Source organism: Acyrthosiphon pisum, chromosome X (genome assembly GCF_005508785.2).
Source record: "Acyrthosiphon pisum isolate AL4f chromosome X, pea_aphid_22Mar2018_4r6ur, whole genome shotgun sequence".
Lineage (NCBI taxonomy): Eukaryota > Metazoa > Arthropoda > Insecta > Hemiptera > Aphididae > Acyrthosiphon > Acyrthosiphon pisum.
This window is the reverse complement of record NC_042493.1, coordinates 85078431-85102238: the sequence shown is the minus strand read 5'-3', so window position 1 is coordinate 85102238 and position 23808 is coordinate 85078431. Positions and strand designations below refer to the sequence as shown.

At 25.9% G+C, this 23808-nt stretch overlaps 2 protein-coding genes and 1 non-coding gene across 3 annotated transcripts; all 3 read right to left on the bottom strand.

Annotated features, from left to right (window-relative positions):
* Positions 1-36: 36 nt before the first annotated feature.
* On the bottom strand, positions 37-15209 carry LOC100163880 (serine/threonine-protein kinase D1). Its single transcript, XM_008190416.3, has 17 exons — positions 15036-15209; positions 11173-11335; positions 10020-10158; positions 9655-9795; positions 9234-9397; positions 8821-9070; positions 7063-7211; positions 6900-6964; positions 6676-6802; positions 6471-6606; positions 6224-6406; positions 4026-4145; positions 3661-3929; positions 3211-3394; positions 2956-3138; positions 2760-2845; positions 37-1068 (listed from the first exon to the last, which is right to left on the bottom strand). Exons 2-17 carry the CDS (start codon positions 11296-11298, stop codon positions 943-945), a joined length of 2448 nt encoding a protein of 815 aa, XP_008188638.1. The 5' UTR covers positions 11299-11335; positions 15036-15209; the 3' UTR covers positions 37-942.
* A 1922-nt stretch (positions 15210-17131) lies between these two features.
* LOC100570998 (WD repeat-containing protein 13) lies at positions 17132-22715 on the bottom strand. The gene is made up of 10 exons (XM_003248242.4): positions 22289-22715; positions 21204-21259; positions 21004-21123; positions 18884-19054; positions 18673-18826; positions 18183-18349; positions 17974-18117; positions 17725-17909; positions 17534-17661; positions 17132-17457 (listed from the first exon to the last, which is right to left on the bottom strand). The coding sequence occupies exons 1-10, from the start codon at positions 22359-22361 to the stop codon at positions 17255-17257; spliced, it is 1401 nt and encodes a 466-aa protein (XP_003248290.1). The 5' UTR covers positions 22362-22715; the 3' UTR covers positions 17132-17254.
* Positions 22716-23435: 720 nt separating this feature from the next.
* LOC115033473 lies at positions 23436-23629 on the bottom strand. Its single transcript, XR_003838828.1, has one exon. It is a non-coding gene; the product is annotated as a U2 spliceosomal RNA (small nuclear RNA).
* Between the last annotated feature and the right edge of the window lie 179 nt (positions 23630-23808).

Genomic DNA, 23808 nt, shown 5'->3' with positions numbered 1-23808 from the left:
TTAATCGTATTTTAGTTTGAGAAATGATTAAATACATAAAATGGATACAAATTTTACTTAAAAAGCAAAAAAATAATATGATAAAATGTCATAACATAAATACTTTATATGGTAAATTAAAGACAATGATATACTCGTACAACTAAGTAAATATGTACTATTAAAATTTTACAAGATGTACGAATTCACAAATTCGTATTAAAATATTAGTTACTTAACATATTGAAATACTTCATGTATATGAAACACATAATTTTCATACTATTTATTAGAAATCAAGCATTTATTGATTTAAATTGACATGTTTAGCATTTCACAAAGTCTTAGTTAAAATGTAAACTAATTTGATAATTAGTAACCACTAATTATTACAAATTTAGTATTACGTTAAAGCACCAACATTTTATTAAAATTATTAGCTGTCGGTTTTAAAGCAAGTTATTATTAATAATAGAATAATACTTTAATGTTTTTTACATGGTTTAACAAATACTTAACTAAAACAAACTATAATTGAATAAAAAGTATAAAAAAATCTTATTTATACAATACTAGTTATTATAAATATAAAATAAAAGGTATGTTAGTTATAATTATAAACCTGTACCTAAGAATTCAGAAGAAAAAAAATCACATTATTTGACAATACTGAAGATTAACAATTAGATAATACTAAGATTAATTTTTAAGATTTGAATAACAATAAGAGGAAAATATAATGACAGAGATTTTTTGGCAGCTAACCAAAAATATTATAATATTTTTAAAAGTTATTAAAATTATCTGAAGTATATGCTTTATAAAATAAAACATATATTACATATAATTCTTAATTCTAAAGTAAAATATTAATAAGTAAAATTGAATTAATTAAAAAGAAGAGATACATTTAAAACGGAAAGAATGTTTTATTAAATCATCTTATATTTAAATTGATTACATTCATAAAAACCTCGAATGCCTTTGAAATGATTCCCAACGGGCATCATCAGATTCATGAGTTAAAAATCGAACACCATTTCCTGTTGATTTCTCGAGTTCTCTTAAATCACACCACGTTTGATAATCCTAAACAATAAATAATAATAAGTCTGTATCTTAAGAAGAATTATATCAATTTGGAAAATAACACCATAATTAATTAGGTTAATATGTCTAAGTTATAACTTATCTATTATATTTTTTGTGGAAAATGTAATACCTTAGCTATGATTATGGAGTTATGAGTATACACTACGATCAAAATAATTTAATAATGACAATTAACTGAACTATATATCTTATACATTTTTATACCTCATTTATTTACACAATTAATTCATTTAATCATTTTAACTTTGGGGTATTATGAATTTTAATTTGAAATATATATGGTTAAGGATTTCTAGGTCTAAAAAACACAGAAATATGCACTAAAACTAAACATTTAAAAAATATATATATACATGTACTAAAACAAACAAGAAGGCGGGTACTGTTCCGCTCTACAATAGGTATGGACTATTGTGTCACTGTAATGGATCTGCTAAATTTGAAAATTTGAATCAAATGAATAATGATATATAGCTATGATTGCATACAAAAAATGAGTCTAACTAATATTACAAAGTATATTTTTGTATTTATGATGTTGTTATAGTAATTTATTTTTCTATTAGTAATTTATAGTGTAAAAAGACAATAATTTAAGTAAGGGTGGAATGTTTCATGTTTCTACAATTAAAATTATATGAATTACAATAAGAAAAACTAAAATAATGCGTAAAAATCCAATTTTGTCAAACTTGTGTTACTTCAGAAACTCATAAAAATATTTATGGAAGAATAACTATTTTTCGAATTATTCCAGAAGTCTATTATAATTGTTTTTTTTTTAACTGAGCTAAAAATTTTACATCGACATTAATAATAAAACAAAATTTTAAATATCTGAAAATAATTCAATATATATTGAAAATCATACCATGAAAATAAAATGCTAATATAAATATTTGGTGTTAAGTAAGTTTTTACGAGTATAAGTTTTTGAATTATGACAAAAACTGGTTTTGCATATAAACATTTATATTTTTTCACTATTAAGAATATTTACTTTTTCACCTTCTAACACGTTTGCATACACATACACAATATCATTGTTAAATCATACATTTATTGGAGAGTTCAAAATCTAAAATGTTATCTGAATTATTGAAGTTTTAATTTTGAAATTATATTTAATATTTAAATTTAAATTAATATTTCTCGTTTTGTACAGTCATATATTTTCTTTCATATCAGGCATAATTATAAGAAAAAAAAAATCATGTGTGTATATATAAAGATTGTAGTCCATGATGTAAGGAGTGCAAAACTTATCTGTTATCACGTTGGATGCATATAATATTTACATAATGTTGGTAAAATAAATACATTTTTATTTTTAATTTCATTTTCCATAATAATCCAAAAGTCAAAACCAACAAATATATAACTTATATTCCAAATTGGATTTTCATTTGACCCTGATATTTAATTAACTATCCAAAAACAACATGCAAATGCTATAAGTTCGTAAGTCTAATAATAAATATAAATGTAATTAAATGAAAACTAAATTAATGTCTGCCTAAAAATCACTATAATATTTTATATTATATTATATTCAATTATAGTATGATATTTAAGAATGGAACTGTATTATAATGCAAACAATTGTGGCAAAATATTATGAAAATATTTCAAATGTTTGCAAAAGTAACAAACATTTAAATATTTACCTGTAACCACACGTGTACTAACGATTTATCAACAGTAAATCGTTTTCTTTGCTTTACTTGTAACAAATTGGTTATAAGATCAATAGCTGAAAAATGAATATAGATTTTAGATATATTTAAACATAAAAAAAATAAAGAAATTATTTAACATCATATAAATATTATAACTTTTACTAAGTAATAAATTATTAAATACCATCATGTGAAATTTCTTTCCAAGGATTTCTTGGATACATAAAAGCAGCATTTTGTATCTGATCATTAATATCTTCATCTTCGTTAAAAGGAAACGTTCCACTTAGACTTACATAAACTATGACTCCAACACTCCACATATCTAAAGATCTGTTATATCCTTTATTTCGTAGAACTTCCGGTGCTGTAATCATATTATTCATACTTAAAAAACAAATAGGTACATTAATACGTATACTAAAGTATTTATACTAACCAAGATAAGCAGGGGTTCCAACTACTGATCGACGAAACGATTTTTCACCAATTATTCGAGCAAAACCAAAATCACATAATTTTACTTGTGGAAAATCAGAATTTGAACTAAGAAGTACATTCTCCGGTTTTAGATCACAATGAACTATGTTTTTACTATGTAAATGCTTAAGCGCTATTAAAATCTAAAAGAAAAAGAAAAAATTGAATCAATCTCCGATTATTTTTACAACATTATTGTGGATAAATTTATTTTGTAAGGTATTTGATAAATTAACTCATGTTTATTATCAATAAGTTAGTTATTTTTTGTATATTGTTACATTAACAAAAATATAACTAGATTACATGATTTATTATTTTTAGTCGTAGTTTTCTAAGTATCTTTTTTTTTATATAAAATCAATTTATAAATAATAGTAATATGTATTACTATAATAATGTTACTCACTTGGGTAATCAAAAATTTGGTAATACGTTCAGATAACCGTCTACGTTCACTGGATAATATCATTTCCAACATATCTCCTCTTAATTTTTCCATGACTACAAAAATACGCTCTGTTGTCTCAAACATACAATCAAGATTCACCACACCAGGATGTTCTAATTTTCCAAGAATGGCTACTTCATTTTTTAAAGCAGCTTCTTGTTTAGTAGGAAATCTTAGTTTATCTATTACTTTAATAGCAACAGTTTTACCTGATTTTCTATGTTTACCTGCAATAATTCAATGAAATACACCAAAATAAGTATAAATTAAATTAAAGAGATGTGTACATTTTTGTAAGACATTTTCTAGTATCTAGTACATACCTCCATAAACAATACCAAATTGACCTGAACCCAACACTTCGTCAGGGAATATTTGATACAATTGACTCATATCTGTGACATTTTGTTGTTGCTCATTAGACTCATTAACTGAACGTGACACTATATCAATATATACATATTATTTAAAAATTTCAATTACTAATCCCACAAATGTCTATTTAAAGATTGTAATTTTGGAACACATTTATAATAAATAATTAAGAATTAAGTTTAACTATTATAAATATATTTAATTTATTATCTAATAACTATCTACTAGCAAATGTACTAATATTATGTTTGTGTGTGTGCTATATTTTAGTTATAATTGTAAATATTTAATTTAAGTCAACATTAAAATAAGTTATATTTTAATTTAACTTGAAAACCTATAAAAAATAAATAATTTCGTTATTCAGACACAAATATAACTTACAAGTCCAAAACATATTTTCATCAAGCAGCACAGTTAATTTTTTGGATGTTGTGTTCTATTTGAAATACTATATAATTTTTTTTTGCTAGAAAAAAATGATAATACACTTTAGTTTATGTTTAATTAAACAAGATATTTTCAGATATCTATAATTTATAATTGTACGCACACAATTAATTCAATTTATGAATAAATAATTATGATGTTATGACTCCTTTTTTTTTTTTTTTACAAAAGTAAACCCTTAAAAAAATATTAGGTATATTTTAGTAAAAAGAAAATTAAAGGGAAGTATGGGTTTATCTCAATAAACGTAATAAACTTTATTAAAAAAAAAACAATATTAAATAGCTGAATGATGGCGCTACAAAGACTATAAAACGTGCTTATTGGACAAACATATTAATTACAAATTAAATACTAAATACATAACACATGTAGAAATATTAATATAAATGAACAGCAATATAAAATTATAAGTTTTTTTATTCCAACATTTAAATAATAAAGTTAAGTTATTTTGTATATGAATACTTCAAAATACAATGTATGTGTAAGACAGTACAGTATCCAGTGGTGTGTGGTTATAGGGTTATAATCCTCCCTTAATACAAATGTATCAACATTGAAATAAAACCAATTAAATTAATGTTATTATTTAGATACTTATTGAATAATGTTTCCGTATTTGAACACGAAAACTGGCGCCATGCAGTTTTAGAACCCATGCATCATAGGTAGTTAGGTAAACATTATTTTATACTACCCCCCCCCCCCCCCAACCGCTTAAACAGTTTTATTATATAGCACTAAAATGAGGTTATAAACACAATTTTCTATTCAAGGTGATACAAAAACTGCTACCATCCGACAACAAACTGTATTTACATGAATTTATTTAGTGACTATCCTCTATAAAAATTATTTATTTTAAGATAGTAATAATTATAAAAATTACTTTTCATTATTAAAGTCACAAAAAACCAATTTTTTGTCATGAAAATCTCAGTTATCAGATTGATCAGTAAAGTTAAAGTTAAGAGTTAGTAATCTCAATATTTGAACTTTGCCAAGTTTTTTCCAAATCTAGCATCTTAAGTATAATATTTTGTTAATTGTTAAGTGGTTATTAACAATATTTATAAATATATTAATTAGTTAAAACCTTATATTATTAATATAAAATATGTATGGCTTCTAATTTACAAGTGGTAATTGGTTTTAAATAAAACTTTCTTAGAAAATAGTAAGCATTATACAGTTGATATTATGATATTTCCATTTAAGCACATTCATGCGTTTGTGTACAAATACAGTGACATACCAACAGTATTATAATATAGTGTTAAAACTTAGTAAAGGTGTTGTTAAATTATAACATGTTTGGAGTAAATTAATTGTTTCTAAATAATATACAGCTCATTTCATTATTTTAATATACACAAGTGCAGCTTGTTGTGTTATTAATATTTATTATTACTATAACATTTAACATTTAACACAAAACACACAAACATAATGATATGAGAACACAAGCTAAGTAGTGTTATGAACAAATGATACTTCCAGGGTAGATACTAAACTATAAACAAGTTAAGACATTGCACATTTGAGGTACAGTTAAAGGAGTAAAAAACATTATTTTAAATTAATTTGACAACTCTAAGAATTATTGTTAATTAGGGAAACAGATTGTTGTGTTTGAGCAAAAATATGGCAAGTAGCTTAGCGAGCAGCCCGGGATAATTAAAAGACTACTAACTTGTGGGATTGGATGGTACAGGCATTAATGCCTGTTGAATTATACTCTCCCAGTCTTTTTCTCCCTTGGTCCAAGTACTATTGCAATTATCTTCCGCATTTATCCCAACAGATAAGTTATGTTCTTCACCACCAACATAATATTCAAGGTTAGTAGTCTTAAGTTCAAAACAATGAATTGGACCTGAAACAATTATTTTCATTAAAAAATAAAATAAAATAATTAATTTAATTTGTTATAATATTACCAGGAGCTCGAGGAACTATTGCACTATCAATGTAAAGTATTTCAGACAAAGGAATTTCTTTGTAATACTTTGATGTTTTGTCATTAACAAATAGTGTAATAGCTTTTGAATCCAATCTCCAATAATGACTTTTTCTCTTTAGAAAAAAGATTTATACTTAACATGTAAATATTATTTTTAATTATACCAATTAAGAACCACATACTTGTTTGTCTTTGTTAGTAAAATGAACTAACCAACCCTCTTTGATGACTTTTGAACCACATCGTCTCTTAGTATGTTTGATAGATTGAACAATTCGCATCAATGGAATGTTATTACTGGATGTAGAACTATTAATAACAAATTTATTTTGTTATTAAAAAATATTTATTTTATTGGGTAATTTATTATTATATACTAGTAAGAAAAATAATGCTGATACTTTACCCAACATAATTTGAATCATCTTGAGGAGTATGATTTACATTATCTGTAAAATGTCCTACAGTCTCCTAAGACAATAATAATTCATACTGAATAAATATATCTATGTATATATAAAAATTTATTTTTTAAAAAATCAATGTAAATAATGTATTTATTCTCTTACCAGATTACAAGAACTTTGTCCATTCTGAGAATTTGTTACCATTGGTGGAACAACATATGGAGGTGATGGTGTATTGTTTTCACCATCACTATCGTCTTCACCTTTACTGCCAGATCCTTCATGCTCAGATTCACTGCCTACACCACTTTCTAAATAGTTAATGTTATATTATTATTTAGATGATTAAAATACTTCTATCAAAATTGTATACATACTATTATAAAAATAATAAGAATCACAAAATATAAATTAGAAAACTATTAAATCTTAATCAGTTTAACAAAATAAATAATAGTTTTACTAATTATATCAAATTAATAGTGTAAGCTAAAAATGTTTTATATTATGTTAAATTAAAAAGGTATTAGGGATATCATTATAAGTGACCTATAATATGTTTTATATCTTCCAAAATAAAGTATGAGTCATAAATAACAAAGAAAAATTCTCATATTATTGATCATTTTATGTAACTTAATTATTTTTCTGTGTATTTATGTATTTATATAAATGTATCTATTATTTTTTTTTTTACTGATAATTAATTATTCAAGCCAATTCAAACCAAAATTAATGATTTCAATTTAAGTAAAGTTAAACATTTTTTTTTTTTGCAGTAAATTAAATAGAGGAATTTAAATTAATAACAGTATTATATTATTATATGCTATGAGTTTAATACATGTTTATAATATTTATAAAAGATATGATACAAAAATTAAATATATCTACAAAATAATTCTGCTTGCATAAACAATATATAGGTTGTGCAGTTATTTGAACAATATTGAATCATACTATCATAATATGTTCACATCATTTTTAAATTATTGTTTAAGACAATAAATATTATTACATTAAAACAATTTATTTATAAAATTAGCTGGGTAATATTAATACTTACATAATAATTATAAAAGTTGTTGAATAATATAAAAATAAGTTATTCAAACTATGTTTATAATTTAAAATATGAATATCCTTATGTATTAAAAAGCTAAAATCAATAATGAATTTAAATATAGAAATAAATAAGACTGTGTTTATGATTTTACAGGAATTTGCATAATTCAAAAATTAAATGTTTAAAAAAAAACTGGAAAAAATAGTTAGTTAACTATAATATATTGTACTTATTATTTTACATACATTCAAATGGGTAATTCAGTAACCAAATTATGTACTATCACACTAGTGTACACTTTGTAATCGGAGTAGCACAATACTTAAAAAACAAAACTATGAAAAATTATATTAAAGTACAACTTATTTTATGGAACTCTCATGTACTTATATTTCCAAGGGCTATTTTACCGGGGTGTGTATATTTTTTTTTTGGTTGTTTTTCAATTTCAACTTAAAATCAAATATGTACAGTTATTACAATTTTTTATTTTAGAACTAATCGAAACATGCATTTTGCTTACATTTTTAAAAATTTATAAATGATTAATTTAAATTCTAAGCATGTAATGTGTATAGTATGTACTTATAGGCTGGGGTCACACAAGTGTTTTATTAACGTATGTTACATAACGTCTGTTGTTCAATTTTACCATAACTAATAGCCAACAGTCACATACTCGAAATCCATCAGATTTACTGTCAGTCCGATGTCACCCATGACTGATGCACGCTGCGAAGGATGTTACATTTAATGTCAGACGACATGAGACAATCATGTGAGTATGTGACCCCAGCCATAATTAATAAAGTAGATTATAAATTAAATATCAAAAAATAATGGTTTCTACTAACCGTTTAAATCTATTGGATAATCACTAATGCAATCTTTTGGCACATCTTCCATACACTTTTTATGCACATTATAATGACAATCTTTGCACTGCACTCCTTGTTTATAAATTCCTTTAAGCAATTTCTTACAATGTTGACATATTGTAGGTCTAGTATATGAATGTATAACAAATGTGTGTGGTATTTTGACAGGTGATGGTGATCGGCTTTTGTTCTTCATAGGTACATTTAATAAATTTGCACTAATTCCCTAAGAATGAAAAAGTAATTATAAATAACAAGATAAGATTATAATATAAAATAATTTTAAAAAATGATAAAAAAAAAAAATAAGACGGTGTAAAATTAGGTAATTTTAATATAATATTAGTATTATGAAATTATATAAATAGTAATTATAAAGTTCAACATACTGATTCATCTGATACTGCAGATATCAATGAAATATTTGATGGACTACGGTTTGAAACACTCAAATTAGAAGTACTTGATTTATGTTTATTTTTATGTCTGCTTCCACCTCCGCAATCATTGAGAAGTTTGACAACACATCTTTTATGGTAATTTAAGTTACAACCTATAAACAGTAATAATAATTAATATCAAAATATTTATAAGTGTGTGTATTTACGAGTATCCCTTGATAGTGGTTACTTTAAAGATCCCTATCAAAAATACACATGCAAAACAGAGGTTAGAACCTCTACTTAAATAGAAGAAATATTAAATAACAAACATAAATACTTTATATGTAAAATATTATGCATCAACTTGATAAATCAAAACATTTTTAGAGTTGTTAAGATTGTATACATGAAACTGTATATTAAATACCTGAACATTTTAAACCTTGACGTACGATCCCAAATAACATTTGACCACAGTAATCACAAAATGTTGGAGTTTTGTATGAATGTACTGCTAAAGAATGTGGCTTAATAACTGAGCTCTCATATTCTTCAGATAATGATTGACCTAAGAATAATTTTAATTAATACTAATTAATACAGGTACAAAATTACAAAACTGTACTAATGTCTACTCTGTCTCAAATGAGAACAATCACTTTTTAAACATCGTGAATGATGTCGAGAACCACGAGTCGTTGGCGGGAGAAGAGCAGCATTGATGAAACTCGGTCGGGACACTGATTATTTTCTTTGAGACAGAGTATAGAACTATACAAAATTTATAATTACCTGACAGAATAATTTCAATTATAGTTTCATCACTTATGTCAATAACATTATTTACAGGTACAAGAATTTGATCACATGAATAATTATGACGGAACAGTAAAATTCTCTCAGCTAATCGAGTAAGGCCATGATCAGGACACTACAAATAAGTAACAAATCACAAAATTTAAATATAACAACATTGCTTATATTATAAACTATAAATAATTATTGAGATGAAATTAATTGTAATTTTTGATCATTTACAAAATGTGAAATAACAGTTGGGCCATACTAGGTTGAGTAAATTGTTGAATTTGATAAACGATTTTGGATGCTTCAATCAATATGCAAAACTTTCAAGATTTTGTAAAAATTGTGCTTACTTAAATTTTTTTATAATTTTTACTAAATTCTATAAAGCTACATTAAAATCTATAGTAAAATCATTGGTATAACTCTAAAATTGAATATCAAAAGTTTTTAATTTCCTTTACTGCTTCAATGTTTTATTAGAATCAAAGAATTTTATAATTATAAAATTAACATGTGCTTGGGATCTACAATGCATATTCATTTAACTATTTGATTACATTTAAAGATAAGTAATTAAATTATATTCCTCTGAATACTTCATATAATCAAGAAAAAGAATAAAAACTATGAAGTTTATTTGTAATTGATATCAGGAAGTTAAAATAAAATTACTTGTTACAAATATGCTTTACCCACTCTTTGAATATTGGATTAATTGTAGACAGTATAAAAAATATATTTTATTACATTACATTAATACAAAAATATTTAATTATTAATGTATGGACTAAATTATCAATAGAAATAGCATTGTAAATGCATTTATTATTTATTAATTACAAATAAACAATAAACATAATTTAGTATCTATTTATAAGTTAACAACACAAATTTATACTTGCCATTTGTAATACTACCTATCTGAGATCTAAGTAATAGGTTCTAAAATAATCAAAAAACGAATAATTAATAGAATATATTATGAATATCTAACTTCCAATAATTTCAAATATTTGTACACATAATTTAAATACTATTTAAAAATTTTTTTTATACAGTGAAATATTAAAATAATTTATTATAAAGTAATGAAATAAACTGTTCATTTAATGTTCAAATAAACATAGTTACTACATACTTTTATGTTTACAAAATCACATGCTGCTTCTTTTAAAGTTCTTAAAGTAAAAGAAGATGCATTCAATGTTACTGAGTCACGGATCAACCCAAGTTGCAAAATAAACGTTACATCTTTTTCTTCCATGTTACTGAATGTTTATTGAATTGTTCATACATTAAAACTGAAAGAAATTAAACGTATCAAGTATGAAATAAATTATTTTTAAGTATATAAATTTAATTTATTCAAACAACTGGTAAATAATAATAATCTTTAAATATCATTAATATATTCAATAATACTGTTAATTTTGACTTTTCATCACAAATATAATACTGTGCAAGCACAGCAAACAACAGTTTAGGAAGCACTTACTTAAAATTATTTTATTACCTAATATGGTGGCATATTATCTACACTTGTTGTAAATAGGGTATTATTTATTGTTAATTACTTTTTTATTAATTTTTCACTAAAAGATTAAATAGGTATAAATATATAACATCAAACTAAATTTCTTAAATAGTATAACAGTTTTAGATTTTAATAATTGCCAATTGAAGAGAAAATTGGTTTTAAAAAAAATAATTCATAAGGCTGTAGTAAAAAACAATACAACATTAGGGATATAACCAGCATGATTAAAAAAAATGGTTTATAAAACTATTTTTATACCTTAACATGAGATATTAATGTTTTAATTTATTACTTTTTAAAGTTTAGTTTAAATAACAAAATTATTTTTTCATAGCTTTTAATTTACTTTATTGTTGTAATAAATACTGATTGTATAAGTATAAATATTAACATACTTAAATATCTATAAGGATGTGTGTAAGTTATTTTAAAAACAAAAACTGTGTAACCATTGAACACCAAATTTTAATGCCCCAAAATAAGGCAACACAATTATTAAGTATTTTTTTTAGTTTTTTTAGTTTTCTGTGAATTTAAATTAAATTTATAACTATAAATACCTAAGCTAAAATTTAACAGTTAATAATATAAAAAAAATGATAGAATAAAATATAGTATAGATTTATCAATAAGTACTAGATACATATTTTAAATAAAAATATTTTTTAAAAAATACAGTCGAAATGGTTAGAACTTACAAGAGACCAGAACAATTTAGTGTTTTAGGCAGTAGGATACTAGGATGTATAGAATTTAAAATAAGTTAGGTTTGAAAACATATAAATTAACATTTTTGGTTACATTGACATTTATTTTAATTGAAAATTATGTGTTTACATATCATAATGAATATTATTTATCACCTAATATTCATTATATGTAAACATATAATATATATTATATATACATATGTATATAAATATACTATATAGTATATATAAAAGGACTTGTCCGGACTGATTCATCATCGCCTGAACGGAACTGTTGAAGCAACGATAATGGAATTTTGTCAGAAGTTTTGTTTTATGATGTAGAAACCCACTAACCCACTAAAGATTTTCTCAAATTAAAAAAAAGGATGCAAAAATGGAGATTATTATTCTATCTGACGGGGGTAAAATTTTAGAAGTATTATATATAAAAAGGTATTGGCATGAATAAAATATATCAATTTAAATGTTGGTGAGTTTATATATTACCATAACATAATAATGATAAGACCTTCTTATAACTTTTTAGAAGAGTACCCAGAACAGAACAAACTATTTTTTAATAAATTAAGGTAATCTAATAAATAATAATAATATTATAAAATTAGTAATACTAAATATAAAGGCAATATCTACCAGTAATATAAAAACTGATAAAAAAAGTTATAACAAAAAAAAACTCTCGGGTTTATTTAGCTTAGCTATACAATAATAATGAGAAATTTATTTAGAAAAATCATATATTGTGAATAGTTTTTTTTTATTTTGACACATGTTGTAAAAATATGAACTTCAAATGTTATGAACGTTTAAATTTAAAATTTAATTTGACTTTACGGTAGAGATTATTTTTTTATAAAACTAGACAAACTTTTAATTGATTTATTTTTATAAATTTCTAACACAAAATAATTTACACATTTCCATGATTTTTATGTATAAAATATTTTTATATTTTGTTAAAATTCAAATTTTAAATGCTTATAAAAAGATATTGTGAATATGTATTTTTAATAATTTTTAACTACCATTGTAACAATGTACTAGGATTGCCTTGTATTCAAATTTCAAGCTTTTTTACCTAACAAATAAAATTGTATTGCCATTTATAGAAAAAAAAACCGATATCAGTAAACATCTCAAAACAAGTCAAAATATTTTGAAAATTATATGGTGTATAGAAAATGCTAATATAAACATTCAGTGAAAATTGCGTGTAACTATACTCTCTTCAAAATGATATGATGACTTGGCGGCGACCAGTTTTCGTCGGGTAGCGGTTAGACATATGGTCAGACACCGTCACCACTACGATGATGCATTGGGCGCTGCCATAGAACAAAGCCACGCCCATGCGCACAACTTGGCCGGTGAGTCATCATCTCATTTGGACAGAGTATAGATTAACTTTCCAATGGAACAAGATACTGAAGTTGAAAATTGAAGCATTAATTCAATTACTTATCGTGTACACATACACAAAAAAAACACATCATTGTAAAATCAATTCATTCATCGCTCCGCTCTGAATCTAAAATTGGAGGAATAGTGGAAATTGACAAGTTTGTTCACTAAATGTAAAAATAATTGTGGAAGAGTACTCCCTCAGCAATGGATTTTCGGTGGAATATGTCATGAAACAAAGGAGACATTTTTAGTAGAAGTTCCTGTATTGGTCTTCTGCTACTTTGATGTCCAAAATACAACAAAACATTAAGAAAGGGACGACAATTGACTGATTGCTGGCAGGTATATAACACAATACAAGATAATGGCTACATTTCACAGTGAATCATTCTTATAATTTTGTGGATCCAAGTACACATGCTTACACACAAAGTATAGAGATTTTGGGGATCAGCGAAATAGAGAAACAAACATCATAAAGGTACAGCAAGACACCATTTAAAATCCTACTTGGGGGAATTTATGTTCAGGAATACCCATAATGAAGACCAGTTCAACGTGTCACTTCATTGTATTGCATAACATTGGCCACCACAAATTGAATATTAAACTGTTAAAACTGATTAAATTGACATGATAATTAATAACACAGTTACCTTGTTTATAAATTTTACTCATATTTTTTTTGTGATTTATTTTGTATTATAAATTTGCAGTGATAACTAAAAACATGAATTTACTAATTTTATACAATTTACTCTCACTTTTTTGTAAATTATATGGAAGTATTGTGTTATGAACCATTTTATTATAATAAATACATTGTAAGCTGATAATGATAATGGGTAGTTTTGTGTTATTATAAATGTATTATAAAGAAGTGATTTGAGCACCAAGGTAGTCGCGATAACCCATAGTACCTATTTTTTAATTAAAATAGTATTTGACCTACTGACTAATATTTATTTAACAAATAAAATACTAAATGTTATTTAGTAGGTATGTACATTAAATTTACCGTCAGAAAAATTATGAATAAATTGTACTGAAATAAAACAAAAATTAAACTTCTCAATTCTTTGATTTGTTAAGAGTACTCATATTTCTTTAAAGTTACATTTATATGTATATAGAAATAAATTTTGATAACTAGTTTTATAACTTCTGCTACATATTGGCTAAACAAGTATAACTAAGTACCTAGCACCTAACGTATTTGAGTCAATAATATCAACAAAGATTAGATACATAATATGTATTTTTGGATGTGTCTATTTTCAATTCAACTAAATTTCAAAAACCAAAAAGAAAAAACGAATAAAATTCTGGTCCTTAAAGTTAACGTACCTGGATAGCAATAATCTTAATGTACGGTCTCAATACGATTATTCACGAACACAATAATTACAACGTAAAATGTATTTCACTAGCTTAGCCATATTATTTCTTACAGAATAATAGAGGTATCTACATTAAGGACAACTTTCACCTATAAGTACGAATCAATTTTAATCGAAACAAATGATAAGGACGAGTATCATCTTATCACTTGGTCTTATTAGTTTTTATCTTCTATATCTATATACTGCACACAATAAATATAATATTATAGGGAGAGATGACGTCGTCCCGGGATGGCCGTCTAGTCGAATTTATTCTCGGTCGTCCGGAACTGCTGTTTATAGGTGCGGGATGATGACAGAATGCATATTGGACTATTTTTCCACCCAGGACTAATTTTTGCGTTCCTCGATAGCTCGATGCAACTGGATAAAAACGGTACACAATCGAAGACGCAACAAACGATACATCGACATCGAAATAATATCGCATCGATTATATTTTCGCCCCGCAATGATTTTCAGATCATAATAATTTAAACATTTTACTAATATTGAAAGTAGATTGTAATAGGACATTAGAACCATTCAATCATCACTAATTGTGGCGCTTAGACGCTTGGTGCTTACCGCAGACACCCGACCAAATGAAACACATCACAGTACCTCTTTAAGATCTAAAACCAACGTTTTTAAACTAATCCGAATTAATTTATCTTAGGTATAGTTATACTTTCAAATATATACATAATAATATTGTTTATCTGTAAATACCGGAACCGGCAACGGTAATTTATTCATCGATTTAGAGCATAATTTTGTGCGTCGGACAATTATTATTGTTGTAGAAGTGTAGAACAAAACCACCGCCAATCCCCGAACAAAAGTCCGCTAGAATAAAAGTCGTAAATGTAATAACTATTAAATTGGGTCATCTAATCTTTGATATTATCTTTCAGTATCATATACCTTATTGTCTATTGGTTATCACTTAAATTAAAAAGACGTAAATTACAAAATATTTAATACACCTAAATACATTTTTTTTTTTTTTGTTTCAACCGACGGCGCCGAGGGAATTGCTTTCGCATTACTTCCGTGGCACATTACACCTAAATACCTACCTAATACTATCTTTACTTATCTTTCATTAATTTTAAAAGCGAATTTCTCTGGGCAATAGTTTGGTTATTTTGGCAAACGCTAAGTCTGTGTTTTTAAATTCAAGAAATGCCCATGCAAAAAATACTCCTTGAAATAATAAATACTCAAAACAAAAAACATCCTTGTTAATAATTTATAATACCCAAAAAATGGCAATAGGAACTACTTTAGTGTTTTTTATTCTTGTTAAGAGTGTATCCATAGAAAAGCAAGTAAAGTGCTTGTGTATAAAAGGAATTCGTTCCGTTCCTCATTCTTTTTTAAAAAAGAGAAATTCGTTCTGTTCCTTGTTCCTTAAAAAAAAAAAATTGTTCCTTTGGAAAATGAACACGAGTTCCTTTTTAGTTCCAAATAAAATGAAAATTCTTATTTTACCATTAATGTATTTTTTTTCGTATTATGCATACTTCTTTAATTTTTATTTATAATATATAACTACAAGTAGGTACGTATTATATATGTTTATGCAATATACTATTATATATTTTGAGATTTTATTCAATATTCATGTTCAAAAATGTCTGAAAAAATAATACCCAATAGAAAAAATGTATATATTCATACTTCATACATTTATTGAGTATTAATTTTAAATACAATAAAATATCTAATGAAAACATAGGTAGGTAGTTAAAAAAAATTATAAATGCCTTTTAATACTATAATTATATCATAACCCATAATATATTTTAAAACATCTAATAGGTATATTATTTTATACTAACAATAATATTTTTTTCCCCCTAATATGATATAAAATAAAACATTGGTAACTAAAAATGCGGATATTATTTTCACTGGTTTTTTTTCTACCAGTTATTTTTTCCTGAGGCATTTTTACTGACAATCAAGTAGCATTGACTCAGAGATAGTTAAAGTTGATATATAAATTAATGTAGAAGGGAAAAGAAACAGAGGAACACTGAAGAAAAGAAGAAATATAGTTTACAAAAATACTGCCATTATTAATCATGAACTTTTTCATAGTGTTAAATCAATTAGCTTCAATATTTTGAATTTAAAATAACAATTAGTATATTATAATGTATATAACAATAGTAATTATAATGGTTGTTGTTGCTTTTGACATTGTCGAGACCAAATAATAATTATCCCTTGTACGTCACTTGTTGCTAATATAGTCTCATCGTAGTTAAAAGTAACACCCAAAGTCACACAAGCATGCCCTTGCAATTTGTTGACGGTATAATTAGATTCCCTTTCTACATCTACAAAATAAATGCAAGAATCTTCACTGCTTGTAACTGTAAAATTTTAAACAATAAATTATATTTATAATTACACATTTCTGATAATATAATAACTAAACTTAACACATACCAACACAAGCACCCTGTCTAAATGACATAATAGGACAGAATGTTGAACGTAGCAAGTGATTACTGCGAGCGTGATGAACCAAAAACTTCTTTTTTAAATACAACGAGCCGCCGTCATTTTCAGAAACCCTAAGATACAATAACAATATTATACTTTGATAATTTGTTTTAAATTAATTTTATATAACAAACTTGTAAAGACATAATATATTATTTGCACAATTTGCTAACAACATTGGATCCCTTGCTTCTCGGCTAATCCATGATCTCCAGCTCAAACAAGTAATTGCACCACGATTTGGAGATGTTATAATTCGATGACACTTAGTAAGAATACTATTATCACTGCTATTTAATTTGAGAGAAACAATTTCACTCTATATGTACATAAACATTATTATTTTTAGTTACTTAGTCAAACTTTCATATGAATATTATTACCTTGTCATTTCCAACCCATATTATTTGTCCACTACTATTAACTGCAAGAGATAAAATTTGACCTCCAATTTTGTGCTTTCCACCTTTTGGGTACATACCCGTTGATACATTTAGTACGCACACAAATCCAGCCTTGTTGCCAGTCTACAATTATAAATTAAATTATACTACAAGACACATAGCTAGTAATAAATATATAAATACCATACAATGAGAATATTGTTGTTGATAGGATTAAATAAACAGACCAAAACAGATGAATAAAAAGGATCACTGACACATCTTAGACAACAATGTCGAATCGCATCCCAAAAGCAAATGGTTGCATCAGTAGAACAGCTAGCAATTAGTTCATCCGAAGCAGACCAATCACAACCTAAAATAAATTATTTTTATTACTGATTCATATTGAAAAAAATTCTCATTTATTTCTTGGTCTATTATAATTTTTTGGTTGGGAAATCCCTTTTTTATTTAATAATTAGAAAAAGGTGTATTCAAATTTATTAACCACTCCTCTTACATTCATTATTAATATACCATCATGTTATGTTCCCTGTTTAAAACCTTTTTTATTTACTATTAATCTTACAAAGAAACCTTGTGGATTGCTCCTATAACTGCTTTCAATCTGTATGCCTTATTTTCCCCTATAATAAATAGTACATAATGATAAAAGTATAATATTATATGTAATACCTGTTACTGGGCCTGTATGACATCTTAGTATAGCTTTTACACATGGTGGTGATGTCAAAACATCACAAATACTAAGAGTTCCATCGTTTGACGCACAACATAATTTTGATTTGTCATTATTAGCAAACTTCAACATTGTTACTGCATCTGAATGCTAAATCATACAAGAAAATAACTAACATAAAAACATATATAAATAAAAGATATGTACCTGATCATAGATGTGGTGAACATTATTGAATGCATAATTTTCTTCCATAGTACTATTTCCAACAATAGCTTTGGAAGCTTGAGCATGGGTGGTTGGAATAGGTGATGATAAAAAATCATACTTTCGAGGTATTACATCAATTTCTAATTGTTTGTCTTTATTTAAACTCATCTGTTGAAAGTAAAAACCATGTAATAATTTAAATAGTTCAATTAATTTGAAATGTATACTATATATCAGCATATCCCAAACTTATCCACCAACAGACTACTTAGAGATAGGAAACTTGCCATGGACTTCATAACAAAAATATAAGTTTTAATTATTTATTTTCTTAACTATATGCATATTTTGCAGTGTGATACAAATATTACATTGGTATAGTGATTTATATTGTAACTTATAAAAATAAAAGTAAGTACTTTCATTACCATATTCAGTTGGTTATTAAAAATTATTATTTAAATATATCAAAATGAATTGCGGACCCCCTCAGATATACACGCAAACAACCATATAGGAAATGGTGCAATAGATTATGAATTTCATATAAACTACTACAATGTGAACATATGGAATACAACTAAAGGGTTGTGCCAGTAAGTCCAACATTGAGACTATTCAACGCTGCCAAAATTGCTGTCCTAACTCTTTTGTTGCAGCCTACTGGTAGAACAAAGAACAATACCTACAGAGGTTTCATCAGTGGCGAACCCAGGGGAGTGGACCCCGGGTCCGGACCCCCCCCCCCCCCCCTTGGGTTATGTCTAGTTTTATTTTTATTTTTAAAAGTTTCTGTGAAATGTTCATCAAAATTTATTGATTAGTTTGATTGTTACTTAGTTACTAGTTATTAGATTAGATTTGGACATTAGGTATTTTGTTAATAACACGTCGAATCCGATAATAATTAATAGATGTACATTGTAAATTTACATTTAAAAATGTAAATAATATAATTGTGTGTTTTTTAGATTCTGAGTGAAACAATGAATGTTTTGATGGATTTTTTTTTATTATATTTTAGTGTATCTGTCATCACCTTTTAGGACAGTAAAAGTGCTTCGATATTCTTCAACAGTATCTTTTCTGATAGGAAAGTGAATCAAATTGGTACTTTGGGAGGTACTTTGGGTTAAATTTTTCCAGTAATTTTCAAAAGCACCGTGAAAAACAAAAGAAAAATTAAAGAAAAACGGGAATTTTTACGCAAAATCTGTTTTCGAGAAAATTGATTTTGGTTTTTGGTGTAACTTTAAAACAAATGACCGTAGATACATGACATTTTGAATGGTTGTTTATATTTCCATTTTCTATTCATGATAAAACTTTTAAAATATTTTGATTTATTTTGAACTATATAGGGACTTTTTCAGTTTCCAATATAGACCAATATATTAGTTTTTTTTTTTCTATGAATGTCAATAAAACTTTATTTGTTGAGTTTAATTTATAACAAGGCTCCTACTATATTTTTATAATGACATTTGAAAAAATTAAAAATTCTTAGTCACAGTTTTTTTTTTATTAGCATTTAAAGTTCAAAAATGGAATTTTTGGACCCCCCCCCTTGAATAAATCCTGGTTGCGCTACTGGGTTTAATAATGATCTCCATCCAGGATGTAATTACAAAGTTTACCACAACACGAGATAATAAGGGCATAAGGCTGGATCAACTAACCAATCTAGCAGCAATTTAACTAATCAATACCTCACAAGACATAAGGAATCTATAACAGCAAAGATCATACGAGTATAAATTATTAGACTAAGACCAGCGCCTTTCCACTGGGAGTGATAACCTAAACATGTTTTGTATATATTTATTTATTTAATATTTATGTACACCTTAGAAATATATTGTTAAAGATCATTGATTGTTATAAACAGGGCTAGGAAGTTCTAGCAAATGCATATTTTTCTAGGTTCGTCCTAGAACATTCAAAGTAAGACACAAATATGTAATGACTTCTTTAATGTCATGCATGAAATCTTATTTTGCTATTTTTATAACTTATAAATAAAAACCCTTTCAAGTGGTTTTAGAAAAAGAAAAATATTTTACATTACATTTCTTTGTGAACTTAATAAATCATATTATCTATATTTGAGTATTTACCAAACTAGTACTTTGGCTACAGGCACTGTTGGACTGCATATCAAAATTTACATTATATCTGTTTTGTAAAATTGCTGACCTAATACGTAAATACTTTCTTCTCATACCTGGAATCATATCCTTAAAAAAAAATAAACAATTAATAAATGTGTGCCTAAAGTTTGCACTAAAATCTATTTAAAAATAATATTAAAACTTACATCTTGTTTAGATTTTTCTCGGAGAAGTTGACTTCTTCTCCTAATGTAAAGCGTTCCTGAAAGAAAATAGATACACAATAAGTTTTTTATTTAAAATAGGTAATAGTCAGTAAGTTCACAAAACTTTCAAATAAAATAAAATAATAATAAAATATTGTTAAAGACTAATAATAATTATAGTAGCACACTTCATAATGAATGTTTCATAATTATGCATAAATAAATATACAAAAATAAAAAGATTTTCTTAAGATCCTTGGAATTTTTATAAATTGTATAGGTATTCAAAATAAAATGTATTTATTGAGGACACCAAGAAACAGTTCCAATTTATACCTATATGATAAAGAAAACAATATTTGCTGTATCGTAGCATTTTTATTTTTTATATTATTAATATTAAGAAAATGTATTTACGTTTGAAAAACATAAAATCAAGACATTTTACAAGATTAACAACTTTCATTGTATAAATGATACAAACAAACAAAGTAAGAACACTACGATACAGTAAATATTATCTTCTTTACGCTGTGTACAACTGGTTTTCTTAGGTATGACTTAAGCATAAACGGTTCTTTTTTGTAAAAAAACTGTTTATCCGTAATATATTCTCGTAAATACGCAATAACCAACAATAGAATCAACATGGGATCGCTTGTAACTTCCTTTTATTACTTAACATTTAAATGAATTAAAAATTTTCTCAAAATTTCATTAAAATATCCTATATCAATTATCAATCCCTTAAGAGGACGTCACACCCGCATAGATTTTTATGATATTTTAATTTTTAAGTGAAAATGTTCATAATTCACTTGAAAATTAAAATATCATAAAAATCCAACGAGAGAACACAGAGAATGTTGTTACTTATAATAGGTCAATTGACTCTAATATCAAAACTGACAGTACCCTATTAAAACTAGTGAATGGAAATTTGTTATGGTGTACATGTGTATAACGGAGACAACACATGCTAGTGCAACGTATACAAATAACTAAATTCAATTCTAGAACTAAGCTTATAATTTAATTATAGATGATACTTTTTTCAATATATTTAATTACAATATTAAACTTACTAAAATTTGGGTGGTTTGAAGTTCTATAGGCATTAAATTTGGAATCTAAAACAAAAGCTTGTTGTTGCCACATTTTGTTGTCAAAAACTGAATACAAATCACTTATAATATAACAGTAGTTGATCTCAATCACACTAGATCATACATGCTTAAATTATGTAATTAAGATTCAGATTAGGATGAATAATAAAATTATTTCCTGTTCTCAGTATAGACACATAGTAGTGAAATATCCATTCTGTTTAATTTCCTTCGAACCATGGAATAGTAAATTTATAACTATATGTTAGAAACGCATAACAACGAATGTAGGTAACAACAATATTGTTTTATTATCCATTTATGTGGCACGAACTATTAGAAAATAGAAGCAACAATAATATCTTAGTTCGTACTTCATGCTATTATCTATCTATGCGACGTTCGTGTTGTTTATTTAGGTGTTTACAGTAGCGATAAGACGATGTGGAATCAGCTGTAGTATCGTGTATGCATAGATAAGTAATAAGTATATTATAGCAAAATGTGTTATATCTAAGTTCAGTTTCTGAAGTTGAATTCGAAGCATCATTTCAATCCTTTCGCCGGTAGAAAATATATTTTTTATCAGTTATCATTAACAGTAAAGTGTATATTATTATTATTAAAATTATGTCACGTTGTCAAACGCAGTTATTTTTTTTATAATATGACGTGTTCCTATGACGTGCACCCTCACATCGTACGATCGCCTTCCGCGACTAAATTTTACTTTTTACCGACAAACATAAAAATCTTACAAAAACGCCCATTGGCATAGAAAAAGTTACTAGTTGTGGCACCAATAATAAAGAATATTTTATTATAATATAATATTATATTCTAATTCTTTAATATTGTCGACTAAATACAACATAAAATATTTTCAGCGGATTATCGACGTCAAAATTATTGGGAAAAATTCAAAGATCAACCAGAGAGGTTTCGGGAATCCAAAAAAATCTGTTTTCAAGTTCGAAACTCCCAATTCCAAAATTTTGAAAATCCGAAATCCAAAATTCTAAAAATTTTGAAAATCTAAATTTACCAAAATCCAAAAATTTCAAATTTTGAAAATTCAATAACACATTTTGGTTTACTTAATCTTTGAATAACTACGATAACTTTTATTATGTGGGCCGTTCCCGGTGGTACTGCAATACCGGGTCAACCCGCGGTGGAGCAGGAGCAAGCCCCAAAATCTCCACCAAATTTGAAAAAATTAGTTTAACATTTGAACCTTTCAATGAAAGGTGTATCAGATGTTAAGCTGATAAGAACAGATACTACACTTTGATCTTAGCCGATAGGCCGAGAAGCGATACACTCTAAACATCACTGAAGTATCTTAAAGATAAACGCAATTCTAAGACGATTGTAGTTTCAAATTTGAGCGTGTTCGAAAAATCGAAAATTTTCGATTTTCGAAAAATCCCATTTTGGAAAACGGGCGTATACGTCATTAATTTCATGTGTTACACCTCACAGGTTGACGATAATTG

Coding starts and splice junctions, on each gene's coding strand:
- LOC100570998 (XM_003248242.4), bottom strand. CDS start 22,361: ATGTGGCAACAACAAGCTTTTGTTTTAGATTCCAAATTTAATGCCTAT. Junction 17,910..17,973: donor TATGGGTTGGAAATGACAAG/GTAATAATATTC, acceptor ATGTACATATAG/AGTGAAATTGTTTCTCTCAA. Junction 17,458..17,533: donor TAGACAGGGTGCTTGTGTTG/GTATGTGTTAAG, acceptor AAAATTTTACAG/TTACAAGCAGTGAAGATTCT.
- LOC100163880 (XM_008190416.3), bottom strand. CDS start 11,298: ATGGAAGAAAAAGATGTAACGTTTATTTTGCAACTTGGGTTGATCCGT. Junction 6,803..6,899: donor GATGATTCAAATTATGTTGG/GTAAAGTATCAG, acceptor TGTTATTAATAG/TTCTACATCCAGTAATAACA. Junction 6,407..6,470: donor AATAGTTCCTCGAGCTCCTG/GTAATATTATAA, acceptor TAATTGTTTCAG/GTCCAATTCATTGTTTTGAA.